Genomic DNA, 18,696 nt, shown 5'->3' on the forward strand with positions numbered 1-18,696 from the left:
TTTTATGATTTATGGACTCATGGTGGTAATGGATGAAAAAGGGAACGAGAAAAAATGGAACCATGCAGAAGAACAGAACAAACCGACAAAAATCTCCATATCAGAAGGCTCCACACGGGCCGTGCCCAACCAACACGGCCCCGTGCTGAGCCCCCTGCAGGAAATCACCCAGTTCAGGTAACTGGACACGGGCCGTGTTCAGTGGACACGCCCCCGTGTCCAGGCTTCTGTTTCAATTCTATAATTTTTGTTACTGGCACTTGACCACGGGGCCGTGCCCGGTCAACACGGGGCCGTGTCCAGAGTGCCAGTAACACAAAACTTTGTTTTCAAACACACTTTTACATATTCTAATCAACCAAAAACTTTATTTTTGGACACATTGAGGACAATGTGTAATTTAAGTGTGGGGGGGATGCTAAAACCTTGGAATTTTGCAAAATCCTAAAACAAGCCTTACACAAAACTCTATTGGAACCGCTAAACACCCCAAATTTTTTTCAAAAACTTTTTCATTTTTTTTATTTATTTACTTGTCTTAGTTTAAGTTGGGAATAACAAGTTATAAAAGGGTTATATTTTTACAAACTTACAACCGATAGCGTCATGATAAAAAGAACTAACATAAGAAAATTATGTAACGGTATAACAAGTCTAGCTAAAATTCGATTATATATGCTTGGTCACATTAAAAACCCATTCCCACAAAAAGTGAGTTTTGAGCCTTTATTGAGCATAAAAATACACATATTTAGATTAAATGCTCATTTTTCGTTTCTTGTGTGATTAGCCGCTCGGTCTTTACAAATCTAGAACTTGCCACGACGATACATTCCCGGTCCTTACCAACTTAAACCCAAGTAAGTAAATGATGGAGGCATTAGGACTAACTATTTTTCTTTCAAAACCATTATTTTTCAATTTTTTTTACCTACCCAAAATCCCCCTAGAAAACCCCTTTGAGCCTAAACCTTTCATTTCATTACCCCCAAAACAATTTTTTTTACCCACCAAAAAACCTTTTTCATTTTTTCACCTTTGTTTTAGTAACATACTCGGTTTTTCATAAACATACCCTTTACGTGACGTTAAAAAAAAATAAAAAAAAAAATAAAAAAAAAAATAATTTGAAGTCAAAAACAAACATAAGCTACAAAAAGCTTGTTTGGAGAAATACTTCAAAAATAAATGTCACCAAAAATAAGGTATTTTACGAAAACCGACACTTGTTACAATTTTCGCCCTTTTTACTAACCACTAACCAACCACCCACCTTTAAACCCAAGCCTTCACCCCAAAAGACCTCTTGATATTTACAAAGGTAGAAAGTTAAAAAGGAGGAGGATTGATCGCTTAGCAAGCATATGGAGAATGTAAATCCGTGCCGCTCTCGAGCGATTCACTTAAATATACACCTTCGGCCGAGTGATTGAGTGATCTCCCGTGAGGTATGTGAACTTGTATATAAATGGAATTTTAGTAAGGCATGTTATGCCCAAATAAGTAGTTTATCTTATGAAAAGTTCAAAATAAATCGTGACGAATAAGATTGTAAATAAAATAAAAATAGAACCTATACAAACCTTGGATTCCCGACACTCTAGGACAAGTTAAAAAACTTCTCTTCTACCTATTCCATTTGGGAGTGTAAGCCACATTAAAAGAGTTTTGCTTGAGGACAAGCAAAAGTTCAAGTGTGGGGGTATTTGATGTGTGTAAAATGCAACATATAAAACACATCAATTAAGGCATAAAACTAACCCTTTTTAAGTACTAATGTTGGAAAAAGAGTGTTTTTGTCTTCCTTTTGTATTTTCAGGATGAAATGAGCTCAAAATAGCAAAAGAAGCAAAAAGACCACTAATTCTACCATAAATACAAGAAAAGGAACAAAAGTGAACTGCCCGGACCCTCAACGGCACCTCCCAAGACAAAGAGAAGAGAACAGAGTCTGAACACGCCCCGTGTCCAGCGAACACGGGGGCGTGCCCAGGAAGCAGCAGAAAAGACAAACCAGTAGAAGCTTCCATTGCTCACCACGGGGCCGTGCCCAGCGGGCACGGGGGCGTGTTGAAAGTACAGCAGGCGCATTAATTGTAATTCGCAATTACAATTAATGAAGAGAGAGAATGTCAGACGGGCACGGGGCCGTGTCTAGCGAACACGGGGCCGTGTCCAGCGTTCTGTTCAGCCTATAAATAGAGGATCTTGGTTTCATTCTCTCTCATCCCTTGGCACACCACCTCTCTCACACTTCATCCACCACCCACCACCACCATAACACCATCATCCACCACCATCATCCATTGTCCATCATAGAGTGTGTGAGTCGTCTCGGGATCCAAGATTGATCGTAAGAGTTCTTGACAATCAAGGCCATGTTTGCCTAAGTCTCTTACATCACTTGGTGAAGACAAGTGTTTAGTATAATACTTTTTATTTTTAATCTTTTGCACTTTTTATTTGGTTTTGTATTAATGACTTTAATAACTAGTTACTTATGTTGAAGGTGATCCTTCCTTATCGTTTGTCCGTGGTGTCTTGGCATTATTTTACTGTCTATATAAAATAAAAGATTTTCACCATTCATATCTCCACGGTCTATATGGAGGTATGTTGGCTACCTGGTCGGGGGTTAAGGGAACGGTTTGGTAAGGGTCTTGCCCTTGTTCAGCGTTTAGAGGTCCTGCTTGGGACCTGGGTCAAATTTAGTAGGATCTCCTTCAATGCCCATAGGTATTGGATGGCGGGGATCCAAACTCTTTGACCCCCTCATAAGCTAACTACTATTAATACTATAACCCGGCTATTTAGGACTGTATCCCTGCTGACTCAGACTACTTAGCCGAGGGTAACGTCACCGCCAAAAGCGGGGCCTACCATAATTTGCATTAATAACTTAATTCATTATCTTTCAATAATCCGACCCTTTAGGATTGTATCCTTGCTGACTCAAACTACTGGGTTGAGGGTAACGTCACCTTCAAAAGAGGGGCCTACTACAATAACTAAGATAATCTCTTAAACAAGTGCAAAAGTGCGAAAATAATCAAAGGTTATACTAATACACGTGTCGGATCCAAGTGATTCATCTTGTCTATCTGTTTTATTTTATTTTATTTTTCAGCATTTAGTTAGTTTTTATTTTTCTTAGTTTAAAACATTTTTTCTAACTTTTTGATTTGATTAGACGTTGAGGATAAACCGGTATTAAAAGCTCTTGTGTCCTTGGACGACCTCGGTATCTTACCAACACTATACTACGTCCACGATGGGTGCACTTGCCCATATGTGTGTTTAGTGTTAGTGAATATCGTGTTTTATAAATTTAAAACTTGGCTAAAAGTGTAAAAAGGGCTTAATTATATATTAAAAATATATTACACCTAACACGCATCAATAAGTTTTGTAATAAATATCACCAAGGGTATCCTTTAGCCCAATGTTTTGTGGTATAAACCCTCCAGCACTGTGACAACTCGAATTTCCAAGATTTCTATTTCGTATTTATTGCACGTTCTTGTATTGTTTAGTTGATTATTTGCACAATTAATTGCTATGGAATTATATACGTTTTGATGCAATGAATTGTATTGTGTGATTGTGCATGGTTGTTTGTTAATTGTGAAAGACTTGGTAAATATATGAACTTGGTGGTGAAACTATGAAATGGTTATGAGATGGTGTACATGTGTAAAATATGATACTTAGGGAGGTAGAGGGTAATTAGTGAAATTCTAGAGATACTTAACCCTAATCCCTTTTCACTAATCATTTTACACACAAAACAAAGCACGTACTTTCACTTCTTGGGTTCTCTCTAGCAATCATCACCATCATCATTGGCAAGCTATTCATCACTTTCGATTTCACAATTTCTCTAGAATCAACACAAGGTAAATGATTACTGTTTATTGATTGTTTGATTGTATCAATTCTTGATTATTGGAATACTTGTAAACCCTAGCTTTCATGTGATGTTCTATGATTGTTGTTTTTGGATTCTGAGTATTATAATAATGATGTTGATTAGTGAATGATCATTTGCAGGATGTTAGGATTCAAGGCATGTTAGAATGATTGACTGGTGATTGATAATTGAATTAAAATGGTTGCCAGTGTATGAAACTAGGGTTATTAGATCGATGAATGAAACTGTTGAACATAAAACGTAACTGCTGCAATCGCAATGAACGCATGATTATTTGTTAGTCAGAGTTTTATTGAATGATTAGTTGTCTGAGTTTTATTATATCATGCTAGTCCGACTTTTAACATCATACAAAGGTCCGAGTTTCTGCCTTGTTAACCTTGTCCGAGTTCTTAAACATTTGTGAGGGCCCGAGTTTTAAACATTTGTGATGGCCCGACTTTTATTTGGACTTGGGGAGTCCGAGTTTGGTGTTTGTGATTGCTGTCCGACCTTTGTAACAAGACTCTTAGGTCCGACTTTTTGGCCTAAAACCCTTTGTCCGATCTTGTGAAATGAAACCCCCATGTCCGAGTTTCAGGGCAGCCCCCCCCCTCATACACATGGTCCGAGTTATAACTAGGGAGACCCTATCCGAATTTTAAACCCCCACTGTTGTCCGAGTTTCTTGATAAACTAACATGTCCGACCTTTGAGTGAAATGTATGGGTCCGACTTATTGAATTGGTGTGGTCCGAACTTCAATCATATACCATTGTCTGAGTTTTTGATCCCCACTATCCTTGGTCCGAGCTTTAACCCCAAGCCCATGTATCCGAGTTTTAACCCCACCCCTCTAGTCCGAGAATTTCATGTTTGTTTAGTCCGAGTTTAACTTCCAACTTGTTGACCGACCTTCATTAGCACCCACATGATCCGAGTATTTGGAAGACTTCCATAGTCCGAGTTGTTGTGACTTGTTTCTCATGATCCGACCTTTAAACAGGGGAAACCCCCCCCCCACACTTGTCTGAGTTAAGTTGTATGACAAATGTTGTTGAATCTGTTAAGGCTTGAATGATGTATATGTGCTCAAATTTCATACGCATGATGTGTTGTCCGAACTTTAAATATATGCTCTCATAATTCACTATGGTTAATGGTTGAAAAGACTGAGTTATGTTGATGCCAAGTTCAGAACTTCGTGTGAAGAACAACCTGCTACTGCATGCTACTGTTTACTACTGTATACGACTATGTGATACTGTCTGATTATGATGATACGTGTTACTGATTGATACTGCATGTTACTGTGCGATACGTTACCGTATGATACTGTTTGAACACCAAAGAGTTGTAAACGTAATTGAACGTAAAATACTTACATCGTATCATGTGCAATGTATCCTAGGTCGTGTGTAACGGACTTAGATATTTAATAAGCCTTAGAAGCAATAACATACCGAGCAAACCAAGGTGAGTTCACACAGCCAAGGCATGGGGTTCCCAGGGTGGGAATGGGATTGGATTACTTTATTGTACATACTTAGTTGATAGAACCTAACGATAAGAATAAGCCTTAGAAGCAATAACATACCGAGCAAACCAAGGTGAGTTCACACAGCCAAGGCATGGGGTTCCCATGGTGGGAATGGGATTGGATTACTTTATTGTACATACTTAGTTGATAGAACCTAACGATAAGAATACGACTAGACTAGTAACACTTATTGAACTGATCTTCGCACACCTGCCAAGGGTTGGCCGCGATATTATGACTGACTTCGCACACCTGCCTTTGGAAGGCCGCGAACTGAAATTTTCTAATCTTCGCACACCTGCCTGGTAGGCCGCGATACAGATAAACCTAGTCTAGAATACTCGGGATGAACATCCCCTAATATCTTTGCACACCTGCCTGGGAGGCCGCGATGGAAACTAATACGATACATGACATAACGAACGAACATACTACTACTCACACTATACTATTACTGAACTGTTAACTGTGAACTCGCTCAACTAGTTGTTGACTCGTTGCTGCATGCCTTGCAGGACCTTAGGTACTTATGGAGCTTGCACTGGAGGCGCGGTCGTTGTGGACAAGGATCGCGATTACTATGTTGAACTGATATATCAATTTAAACTATTAACTATGTTGGGTTACTTACATGCTTCCGCTACTTAAACTATGTTTTGTTGGAACATCAATTGTATTGAATGGGGTTTATGAATTTCTTTAATTATTTATATTGTTCAATATGATTGGTGGCTTGATTCTGGTCAGTCACGCTCCCAAGCGGTGATACTCCGCAGGTGGATTTTGGGGGTGTGACAAGCACCACCGGAACTCGCGCCACCAGCAACAACAGTTTTCTCCTTGCGAGGAGCATAACCGGACCCCCCAGTAGTAGAAGTCACTTGAGCAGTCTGAACGGGGGTATAAGCTAGCGAGGGTTCAGTTGGTTTCTCAACCTCAGTTTCCTTTCTCTTCTCATGATGGGGCTGGTCAAGCCCCGTGATTCGAGTAATTTTCGGACCCTGCGCCTTCTCGCTCGCAGTTGTAGCAGCGACCCCGGTATCCTTCGGATCAGCTCCGACAGGCTTTTCAACAAATTTTTCCTTGGTCTTCTCCTTCTCTTTCCCTTCCTCAGCAGTTTTCTTCTCCTTGAAGGGTGATGGTAACCTTGGGCCTTTTCTACGCCGGCTCCGAGGGTTCTGTGATGACGACACCCTTCTTTTCAGGGGTCTTCGTTTTGGTCTCTGCAAAAACGGAGTGTTAAATGGACGGAACAGCGAAGAAAGCAAGGTAACAAAGAAACTAACCAGGAGAAAATTTGTACACAGAGAGCGCAGGTTGCTCTGCTTCCCAATCAAGGGAACACCTCCAACCTTCGAAGCAATAGACACACCAGCTGTGGTCTCAGTTCTACTTCTTTTCCTGCTTACCAACTTGGCAGCAGGTTCCTCTTCATCTTCTTCCTCCTCTTCACCAGGCACGATGGAGGATGGAGTAGCGCCAGCATCTGGGTTGCGAGAACCCAAGCTGCCTGAGCTCTTGGAACCAGCATCTGGGTCACATCAGCATCGATGGTGATAACCTTCTTCTTTTTGGTCTTCTTTTTCTTCTCTCCGGGGTCAATACCCAAGTCGCGTAGCACACCTGCAAAGATGGTATACCAGGAACTTAACTCTCCATTGGAAGATCCGATAGACTCCTCGCTGGAAAGATAGACAATCTCTTTCCCAGCAGAAGTCAAAGCGCGCAGAGGTCGAGGGTTAGGTATATGCGCACCTTCGGTTGCAGTAGGTGGACGACGAAAGCATCAGCAACTGGATACATAAAATGACCTTTAATCTGGTCATACTAGTATTCTTCCCCTGCTCTAAGCGGGCGCACGCCCATGGACCCACCGAAAGTGGGGAAGGCAGCTTGCCACAGATGCGCCTCTACACGCGAAATTACATAGTTAAGCACAGGCTACAAAACAAGAAATCAAAGAAATTAAGGAAGTAACTAACCTCTATCTTCAAACTTCAAAATTGGAACGTCCTTGCTATCTGTCGGCCACTGGTCACTCATCCGCGCCGCTACCAGGACGTTCTCACCAAACACTCGGTTTGGGGTTGCAGTAAGCTTCAGATACCAACCTTCCGTCTTGGGAATCGCCAGATCCTCCTTCAAAATCGGCTCGGACCATGCGCGGAAGGTCATGGCGATCGGTATCACCTCCTCGCGAATAAAAAAGAACTTCGGTTTCCAGTCATGAAAACTCTTAGGAGGATTTAGAAGTATCTTCTTTCCAGCCCCCGAGTGGCAAATGAGTAGAAGCCTATGTTTCTGATCAGTTGATAGAAGACCCTGAACCTTTCCACAGTCGGCTCAACATCATGGGATCGGCATAGAAATTCGAAGTGTCAAACCCTAACCATTCCAGGTGGACTCATTTGCGAAATATAGAACCCATAGAACTGCATAATGTGGGCCATGAAGTCCGTCGCCGGCAACCGGAAGTTACCCTGATGAAAGAAGTCTTCAAAGAGGGTGATGTAAAACGGCAGTGCATCAGCGGTCGTCTGGTTTTGGTCGGGGTATCGAGCATCCCAATCCGGTGGAAACCGGAAACTCCGTGTGATCTGCTCAAATAACCCTAAGTCCCACTTAAGGACAGGAACGGGATCTTCCTCACCGGGATTCTCTTCCTGATGTTCTTCAGCCATAGTCACGAGTATAAACGTTGAATGTTTGGAAAAAACTTGAAGATGTGATGAAGAATCTTCAACAAACTGCTACAGACCACTTGAAGATTTGAAGATGAAAGAAGAAAAGAGAGAAGACAGCGGCAGTAGGAGAAGGGAACGTGACCTACCTTCACCCCTCATCAGATATATATACCCATCGCATTTAATGCGATGGGTAAACGTGCCGAGATCACCGTGTGCGTGCCCAATCACAGAACGCCATGTAAGGCGGGATTATCGGAGCGACAGTTACCACGCGCGCGTGGGCCTCACTCTCTTGACGGAAAGCTGAACCGTCAGGGACAACTTGATGACAGCCGTGTCAGCAGTCAACTCAAACGTCGCCATCAACGACATTTGCACCAACTCGTCAGAATTCAAATTTCGAGATTTTTCTCGCCCGAAGTTACTACAAACTTCATGCAAAAGCTACTAAGGCCGCGCATCAGCAACAATTAATCAATAACCCGGCGCGCTTCAACCTTACAGACAGTGAATCACCAAGAGCCAAACCTGGTAGCCACGCCGTAGTAACTGACAAGCAATTACACGCGCGCCGTCAACCAGGATCAAGCAAGCATTTCCAAGCATTAACACTTCTTTTTTCTAAGCCCAGAGCTCCAACCACTTACGTTGCGCATGGTGCAGCACTGGACTGGGGGACTTGAAGCGATATGGCTCTAAAAAGCCGCGCAGACCTTCTTCCAGGTCGCGCTCGCGCGCAGGACTATACTTCTCAATCAATAAGATGTTCAATCCAAACATCGCGCGGGTTACCTCAGTAAGGACTGACATCGCGCAAGGTCTAAACATGAAAGAGCATTGATTTCGACACTTAGCATTCTGAATAAGAGCCTCCAATCACCGGTATCATGCGCGGGCTAGTTCTGTGTTCAGCAAGGATCGCGCATAGATATAGCACAAGGCTACTTCAGAAGGCTCTCAAGGTACAAGTGGCAGAAGAAAAAGGCCAATCCGCGTCCTTCAGGCTTTGCTCAATCGTGTTCCAGGATCGTCTGGCATGCAGGAGACAGAAAGTACTAAAGGACGTTTACGTGGCACCAATTACAGGGCAGAGACACCTGCCCCACGATCTCCACTCACCTGCTGATGGCAGAGAAACAACAAGGCCGACAACAGTGACACGTGGCTCCAATCACGGTGCGCCAGCACCGAAGAACTTCTAGAAGCCATTACCGGTCGACACCAACGAGACAAGGAGCATATCCGCTATGTTATCGCCTTCCGGCCCAAGGCCTATCAGCCCACATCCTCTTACACCTCTCCGGCTATAAATAGGACCCTTCATTCACAGGTTAAACCATTGCATTCCCTCTACTCTCACTCTTTACACACTTAAATCTCCTCAAGGCAGATACTTATTCTCACGCCGGAGCCTGGTTAAGAGGGAAACCCCCATATTCCCCTCTTAACGAGCTAACGGTGTTCTGTTTTGCAGGATTAGCAAATCATCAAGGAGCTCAGAAAGTAATAAGAAGATTAACCTTTATGTAGAAACATAAACCAAACTAATCCACTCATAAATTAGTTCCGTGTTTCTTCACAGTCAGAACCTATAACATCAACTAATCTCCCTATTATTATGTTCTTCTTAGGGAGCATAAGATGCTTCGTGTACACTATTACGGGGGCGTCAAGGTCTTGGGCGTAAGTAGTATAACATACATGAAGTAGGGATGAGCAAATGGTTCCAAATACCGAAACCAACCAGGTACCAAATTTACATACTGAATTATTTTGTGGCACCAATTCAATACTTCACTTTTTGGCGTTTTCGGGATTGGTACTTTCGGTTCGGTACTTGTATTTTACCGATTTTAACATTCAAATACCCAGTGGCGTAACTTAGAGGAGGCCGGACCGGGCCTTGGCCCGTGCGGTTTTTTTGCCCAGTAGTGTTAAATTTCAGGTTTTCGAGATTTTTTTTAAATGTGTATTGGTTCGGCACAGACTGATTTTATCTCCAAAAAACATCGGCCCATGCTGAGTTTTAGGTCAAGATCCTCCACTGCAAATACCGTACCATATCGGTACCACCGTACCAAGTACTTTTGATACACATACCAGTACCCAATTTGGTGATTTTCGGGATCGATAATTTCAATAGGATGCTCATTCCTAACGTGAAGGGGTAAGCATGACATGTGTATTTAATTCTGGTTCCAGCCAATAAAAGTAATTTTCTTTTTATAAAGAAGAGTTTTAATTTAAATTAGTTAATGGTATAATTAAGTAGTCATATGGTAGGGTAAAGTGTTGTATTAATTAAAAAGATGTAACAAATTAGGTCCAAAGTCTCGAAAACTAGAAAAGGCATCATCAATTCATCAATCAAGAGAGAGAGAGTAGAGAGAGAGAGATGGTGTCGTACATGAACTTGGTGATCTACGGCATCGGCGGAATAGTGGTGGCCGGAATGGCGTTGCTGGTGGCGTTTCAGGAGAAGCTTGTTTACGTCCCCGTCTTACCCGGTCTCACCAAGTCCTATCCCATCACTCCCGCTCGTCTCCGCCTCCTTTTCGAGGACGTCTGGCTCACTTCCTCCGACGGCGTCCGCCTCCACTCCTGGCTCATCAAGTTCTCTCCCGATTGCAGAGGTACTTATATTCTAACTGTGTAAATGTAAATACCTAGGTATGTATGTGGTTCAATTAGGGTTTATTTGTATGGATGATACTGAATACACTTGATTAGTGGCTAGACCTAGATACTTATTGTGTTTTTGTTTCCCTAAATTGACGACTATGTAATACACAAATTCAAACCACTTCATCTCCAGAAGCTGAGAGCAATGTCCATAAATTATTAGTGTTTAACTGTTTATTTGCCATTTTAGAAAGGGTTTGCTAGCTTTTCACATCTGTGAGGACATATAGGAGCTCTTAGAGACGTGTCGGTTTTCGACTTTTAGCTTGCTATGAGAAGAATTTTACGCTACTATACATCTGTCATGACATTTGCTAGAGAGTATTGTTTGCTGATAATATTGTGTTTATCTGTTTGTTTACCTTGGTCTATTTTTGTAGCTGAATGGTAGAATGATTTGGTATGAGGGAGCTTCAAACTTAACAATTGGCTATAAGAGTTTATTTATGGATTTTATACAGTACTATACATTTATACATCAATGTCTATTATCTATTCATATGTGTGAATTTGCAAGTCGTTTTAGGTACCAGAAAATCTTAGTTGTGATTTGAGAATGTTTTATGTTATTTTCTTCTGGAATAATGGATTTTAATAATCCTAACTATTAGCCGTTGGCCGGCAACGGTCCCAACTTAAAAAATAACCAGTGGTGGTCCCACCTCTTCATATATTGTAAACCAATGGACCTTTACTAAACCGAAAAAGGATAAGGGGATTAAAAGAAATTAAGGTTCTTTAGTAAAAGTTCATTCGTTTACAATATGTGACAAGGTGGGACCATCACTGGTTATTTTTGAAGTTGGGACTGTTGCCGGCCAACGGCTAATAGTTTGGATTACTAAAATGCATTATTCCATTTCAATTTAGACTGAGTTCTATTGAAAGGTGGTTGGGTGATGGGGGATGAGTTTATAATCTCAGATTCAAATTTCAAATTAAAATCTACTTTATTTGGATAAAATTTAATAACTCATCTTACTCTTGTGAGCCGGAACTGTAGGTCCCAATGATTCAATAAGAGCTAGTGCTTACTTGACTAGTCTTCCTGCTTTCATAAGCCTTCATTGGAAGAATCTTTAATGTTTTGAGGTTGTGTTATTTTGGTATTATATATATTGAGAATCTAGCTGTACTGCTGTACAAGTTGCGTTATTATTTATGTATTTCACTAGCAACAGGTTTGTTGACCGAATGGATTGAAGCACATTATGATCGTGGTATAGAAGTGTAGCCTGTAGGGGTGCAAACGAGCTCGACCAGGCTCGAGGTCGAGCTTGCTAAACTTATGAAAGCTCGCACTCGAGTTTGGCTCAGTTCGAGCTCGGCTCGTTGGTAATTTCTCAAGCTCGAGCTCGGCTCGTTTAGTGTCTATTAAATAAAAAAAATATAAATAATAGACTCTTTTAGGCTCGCAAGCTCGATAAGTGAAGCTCGGGCTCGGGCTCATTTACTAAACAAGCTTATTTTTAGGTTTGGGCTCGGCTTGTCAACAAGCTTAAATAAGCTCAGCTCGGCTCGAGCTCAGGCTTGATAAATAAACAAGCTTTATTTTAGGCTCATGCTTGGCTCGGGCTCGATTAGGCTCGGCTTGTTTCGAGCTTTTTCTCGAGCTGCTCGCAAGCTGCTCGGCTCGTTTGCACTCCTACGTAGAAGCATGTCAGAGTCAGAGACAATTTTCTTTTGTAGTTAATCAGAAAAAATTAAGCAAAGTCAAGTAGTTTCATTTGCACAGACCCTGTGATCCATTTACCCATATCATGTTTTCAACTAAAATGAATTTTAATCATTTAATTAAGCTTTTTTCCAGTCTCAAATCTGTGATTGAAAGTATTAATTTTTTTTTTGCAGGCCCAACTATTCTGTTTTTCCAAGAAAATGCTGGAAGTATCCTTCTTGATGTTCATTGCAAATAATATGTTTCCCATTTTTATTTACATAATCTTTCAACTTTCTTTTCTTGTTATCACAAGGCTGATTAAATTGATTATTGGAGGCCTTGACTTACGATTTATAGATATTGCACATCGTCTTGAGATGGTGCGCATTATGTTACAAAAGTTGCATTGCAATGTTTTCATGCTTTCTTACAGAGGGTATGTTCTTGTTGCATACAATAATGAAACATACTTCATTCTATTTGTTTCTGTTTTTCTAATTAATATGTGTGTTTTGATAATGAATAGCTATGGTGCTAGTGATGGTTATCCTTCTCAACAAGGAATCACTATGGACGCGCAGGTTATCTTTTAGACAATTAATATCACATAATTTTCTTTTTTTTTTTAATTTTTTATTTATTTGAAATCTTTGGGGATGCATCTACATAGGCTGCACTAGACCATCTCAGTCAGAGAACGGATATAGACACTTCTCAGATAGTAGTATTTGGAAGGTCTCTTGGTGGGGCCGTTGGTGCTGTTGTTTCTAAAAATAATCCAGATAAGGTTAGTCTATTATCATTGAAGAACATTCTGTTTTATCGAGTAAAATGCCATTTCGTGCTTGAGGTTTGGTCAGTTTTGCGACTTGCGTCAAAAGGTTTGTTTTTCCGTATCTAGATCCAATAGGTTTGAAATCTTGCCATTTTTATCCGACTCGTTATCCCCATCTGTTTTTGTCGGTTAAGTCAGTGGTATTTTCATCTTTTTTATTTAGTAAGGGTATTTTGAATACTTGTACATAAAGTGAAAAAGACTGAATTGCCCTTTAAGTTAACAAAAAAGACGAAAATACCCCTGACTTAATGGAGAAGAATGGATGGAGTGGATGAACCGGATGAAAATGGAAAGATTTTAAACCTTTTGGATCCAGATGTGAAAATAAACCTTTGGACGAAAGTCGCAAAACAGGCCAAACCTCAAGGACGAAATTGGCATTTTACTAATTATACCCTTTTTTATTGGATATGTATATATATTTTCGTGGATGTGTTTTAATATTTTGTATCATGTGTCGACCATTGCAGGTGGCTGCATTAATATTGGAGAACACTTTTACTTCAATTCTAGACATGGCTGGAGTTTTATTACCGTTTTTAAAGTGGTTTATTGGAGGAAGCACTTCTAAAGGCCTTAAAGTTCTTAATTTTGTTGTTCGTTCTCCTTGGAGCACGATTGATGAGATCGGACAGGTAAACCTACTAGTAATTTGGGCCCACTATGTGATTGCACATGATACTTAATTATGCTTAATGCATTTCTTTATTAACTAGCCTATCAACAGCCTAGCGTAATAGTAATACTGTAATACAATAAGGATAATAGATATAATAATTGTTTCTATACCTATAGATAATATTTGTTAATAGGTGTAAATGATAATTAGTTGAAAATACAAGGGGTGTGTGTTAAGATTTATTTTAACAATAGATTTAAAAAGTGTTTAAACAAATATTTCATTTTTTGTTATGTGTTCTTAAAGAGTGAAGTACACGGATGGTCCCCCTGTGGTTTACTAAAATTTTGGATTTGGTCCCTAGCTTTTCAAAAGTACACATATGGTCCTTATGGTTTGCACTTTGTAATGCATTTAGTCCTCAACTTTTTCCAAAAGTACATGGATGGTCCTTATGGTTTGCGCTTTCTAACGCATTTAGTCCCTAACTGGTAGGGCTGCAAACGAACCGAACGTACACGAACAAGATTTTGTTCGTGTTCGTTTGTTAAGAAATATATGTGTTCGCGAACCGTTCGCGAACACTTATCGAACGAGATTTCATGTTTGTGTTCGTTTGTTAAGGAAATGAACTTGTTCGTGTTCGTTTGTGTTTGTTTGTTAAATTTTGGCAATGAACGTTGACGAACATAAATGAGTACAAACTAATATTCATTAACACAAATGGAAACAAACGAACACAAACAATCATTCATGAACAGAATATATAATACATTGACACTTATTAGATATTTAATTTGTCGGAATTTGGAAGTATTTAAATAAATATATAAACTAAAAACACTATTGAAGTATCGAACACAAACGAACACGTTACCGAACGTTCACGAACATAAACGAACGAACACGATCTCTGTTCATGTTTGTTCATTTAACTAACGAATGAAATTTCTTGTTCGTGTTCGTTTGTTTAATAAACGAACGAACACAAACGAACTTCCCGCCGAACGGTTCACGAACTGTTCGCCGAACGTTTGGTTCGTTTGCAGCCCTACTAACTGGACATGCTAAAACCTTTAGATTTGTTGGTTGGGGACTAAATGCGTTACAAAGTGCAAACCATAGGGACCATCCATGTACTTTTGAAAAGCAAGGGACCAAATCCAAAATTTGGGTAAACCACAGGGGCCACCCGTGTACTTTACTTATTCTTAAACATACAATTATTTATATAACTGATAGACCTGTCACGAGTTTGATCAAAGGATGTCATTATTTATATAATTTCCCTTCATACACAGGTTAAACAGCCAATTCTTTTCCTTTCTGGATTAAGAGACGAAATGGTTCCTCCATTTCACATGGAGATGTTATATGCAAAAGCAGCTGCACATAACAAAAAATGTGTTTTTGTTGATTTCCCAACTGGCATGCATATGGACACGTGGCTGGCTGGCGGTGAACATTATTGGAACACCGTTAGGACATTTATACAGCAAAATGTCTTGGAAAAAGGTGACGAATCGCAGAACAAAGAAAACGGTATGTCTTTGATCAATCTCCATACGTTTTGCTAGAAAACGTTGTAATAACTGTTAATATCATAGGCATAGTTGTCAATAGCAGCCGCTATAGTGAATACGTAGCGTATAGGTCAAAGGTCGCTATAGGGTATGTAGCCATAACTAGCGGAATTTCAGTTATTATTATTATTTTTTTTTATTTTTTGAATAAAAATAGTGTTTAAATATAGCTATAAAATAGCTGGATTTTAGGTTTTTGTTAAATATACATGTCAAATAGCGTATATACCAAAGGTATTTGGATATAATATACATATAAATTTTTTTCTAGTGTATCGTTATTTGTAAAATAGCGCCCGCTATTTATCGCTATTTGCCATGTATCATATAGGTACCTTATTACTGTTTGTCACTATTTGCAATTAACAACTATGATTATTACAAATTATGATAATCTTTTTTAAACTCTTCAGATTCTGAATCCAGTGATTGTGTGAGATAAAGACGACTGTATTTGTCTTCTTTCTTGACAAACGTTGTAATAACTGTTAATATCATAGGCATAGTTGTCAATAGCAGCCGCTATAGTGAATACGTAGCGTATAGGTCAAAGGTCGCTATAGGGTATGTAGCCATAACTAGCGGAATTTCAGTTATTATTATTATTTTTTTTTATTTTTTGAATAAAAATAGTGTTTAAATATAGCTATAAAATAGCTGGATTTTAGGTTTTTGTTAAATATACATGTCAAATAGCGTATATACCAAAGGTATTTGGATATAATATACATATAAATTTTTTTCTAGTGTATCGTTATTTGTAAAATAGCGCCCGCTATTTATCGCTATTTGCCATGTATCATATAGGTACCTTATTACTGTTTGTCACTATTTGCAATTAACAACTATGATTATTACAAATTATGATAATCTTTTTTAAACTCTTCAGATTCTGAATCCAGTGATTGTGTGAGATAAAGACGACTGTATTTGTCTTCTTTCTTGACATTTGCAGAGATGAAAAGCTCGTTGTGATGGTCACAAAGTGTCTTTGCTTTACGAACCCGGATGCTGCACAAATCAGAATATACATCAGATTTTTGTGCTCCTTTTTACATTACCAAACTGGGTCCTAATTTGTTTACATTTAAATTAAATAGTTTCTTTTTGTTTGTAGAATTACATTACAAATGTTATGATTTCTAAGTAGAAATCCAGTCACATATTAGTTTTTACATCCTTCTAAAACAGAAAGCAGCCTTTGAAAAGGCAGTAGTTTCTTATCGACGTTTATTGAATATTTTGTGAAGTGGGTCATGTTTGGGCTAATCATTTGATATTTGTTTATTCCCAACCAAAATTGTTTGTGACCTTCAAGTTTGAATATTTTAGTAACAATTGTTTTTTTTTTAATAAATCTATAAATAGTGTCATAATTGCCAAAGTAATAGTTGTTTTTGGGATCAAATTTGAATCAATGTTTTGTTAAAATCAAAACCTCATTCTTTTCTGTTTAAGGTATATCAATTATTGTTAATTTTAAGAACGTGGGGTATGGTGTGGCTTGTGTTGGGGGCATGAGTTGACACGTGGAGTTCGAGCCCCTCCACCAGTGAGTGACGTGTCCGTGGGGTATGGTGGGGCTTGGGTTGGGGCGTGGCTTGGCAGTTTATTAAAAAAAAGAGTAAACTTCCGTTTTGCTCCCTGTGGTTTAGTCCCTTTAACGGTTTTGCCCTAAACCTTTCAAAATAGTCATTTTACTCCCTGATCTTTGAAGGCGTTCATGATTTTGCTCCCCGCCCCTTAACGTCAACCATTTAAGCAGTTAAAGCATGTCGCATGCAAAACACCTGAGGGGCAATTATGTCTTTTCCCAACCCTAATAAATGAGTCACATTTAAAACCCAAACAACCCATTATCTGCTTCCCCATTTCATCTTCTTCCCCATCACATTCAAAACCCTAACTTCCATGAAATTAACACTGCAACATGAAATTAACAATCGCAGATATTATCCAGCTTAGTTCTCTTCTTCGTTTTTCGAAGTTCACAGCCAGATCAGAATGTGTTCAAGAACAATTTTGAATCAATTTCTAAAGATCTGAAACAACAAATTAGAAAATATATAATCACTCAAAACAAGCAATCTTCGATACAGATCTACAACTCATAATGTATGAAGAACACGAACAGTGATGCGTATGAGTGATTGATATGTGCGTATTAGAAGAACTGATGATGCATTTTTTATTCCAATTTTTCTGTTTCTGATGTTATTCAGTTGTAATTTTTTAACAGTTTTGAATGTATATGATGTTTATGAATAAAAAACTTTGTTTACATCTAACTTGATCTTGTTCAACCAAATCGAAATCAATGTAAATCTGTTCCAAGTTATCATCTTGATCCGAAATAAATCGATTCAGTTGGAAACTTGATCTTGCTCAAAAAAGTAGCTAATGGAAATTAGGGTTTTGAATGTGATGGGGAAGAAGATGAAATGGGGAAGCAGATAATGGGTTGTTAGGGTTTTAAATGTGACTCATTAATCAGGGTTGGGAAAAGACATAATTGCCTCTCAGGTGTTTTGCACGTGACATGCTTTAACTGCTTAAATGGATGAAGTTAAGGGGCGGGGAGCAAAATCATGAAGGCCTTCAAAGATCAGGGAGTAAAATGACTATTTTGAAAGGTTTGGGGCAAAACCGTTAAAGTGACCAAACCACAAGGAGCAAAACAGAAGTTTACTCTTAAAAAAAGCGAATAGGACATGGCCAATAAAGCGAATAGGTGTCGCGGCCCCCGACCCACCCTGGACGGAGTCGGGGCCCGCGATGCAGATTTCAGTGTGGTACCCGTGGTATTTAATTTATGCGACAGCGGAAGTCTTTTTACAACAGGATCTTTTCACCGGAAAATATGCTCGTTTAATATATTACACAAAGTTTAAGGGATAAGTCCCATAATTTACAATAAGTTAATTTCACACAGAAATCTTTATTTTCCAAAACATGTTTTATTCATTTATTTACATTGAGCCACTTCTCTGAGCTTGATAGTGCTTTACTGCACTTTTCCTGGATCACACAGATCACCTGAAACATGTTTGAAAAAGGTTTTGTCAGCGGGGAAATACTGAGTGAATCATTCCATTTTCTAAAACGACCCGTTAGTTATAAATTACAGTATTAAGAGCGATTACAATGTTTCTATCAACCAATTATCAAGAATAGGTA

General features: G+C 39.2%; 1 protein-coding gene across 4 annotated transcripts; it reads left to right on the forward strand.

Annotated features, from left to right (window-relative positions):
* The first annotated feature begins 10,455 nt into the window (after window positions 1-10,455).
* Window positions 10,456-16,791, forward strand: LOC110877030 (alpha/beta hydrolase domain-containing protein WAV2). 4 transcript variants are annotated; one of them, XM_022125187.2, is made up of 8 exons: window positions 10,456-10,770; window positions 12,671-12,706; window positions 12,837-12,915; window positions 13,006-13,060; window positions 13,150-13,266; window positions 13,788-13,952; window positions 15,238-15,478; window positions 16,409-16,791. In XM_022125187.2, exons 1-8 carry the CDS (start codon window positions 10,533-10,535, stop codon window positions 16,435-16,437), a joined length of 960 nt encoding a protein of 319 aa, XP_021980879.1. In that variant the 5' UTR covers window positions 10,456-10,532; the 3' UTR covers window positions 16,438-16,791. The 4 variants fall into 4 exon arrangements, with proteins under 4 accessions (XP_021980879.1, XP_021980881.1, XP_021980880.1 ...); XM_022125189.2 differs by having other exon boundaries at window positions 16,475-16,791; XM_022125188.2 differs by lacking the exon at window positions 16,409-16,791 and adding an exon at window positions 15,933-16,010.
* The last annotated feature ends 1,905 nt before the right edge of the window (window positions 16,792-18,696 follow it).

The sequence above is a fragment of the Helianthus annuus genome, chromosome 9 (assembly GCF_002127325.2).
Source record: "Helianthus annuus cultivar XRQ/B chromosome 9, HanXRQr2.0-SUNRISE, whole genome shotgun sequence".
Lineage (NCBI taxonomy): Eukaryota > Viridiplantae > Streptophyta > Magnoliopsida > Asterales > Asteraceae > Helianthus > Helianthus annuus.

Coding starts and splice junctions, on each gene's coding strand:
- LOC110877030 (XM_022125187.2), top strand. CDS start 10,533: ATGGTGTCGTACATGAACTTGGTGATCTACGGCATCGGCGGAATAGTG. Junction 10,771..12,670: donor GTTCTCTCCCGATTGCAGAG/GTACTTATATTC, acceptor TTTTTTTTGCAG/GCCCAACTATTCTGTTTTTC. Junction 13,267..13,787: donor CTAAAAATAATCCAGATAAG/GTTAGTCTATTA, acceptor CGACCATTGCAG/GTGGCTGCATTAATATTGGA.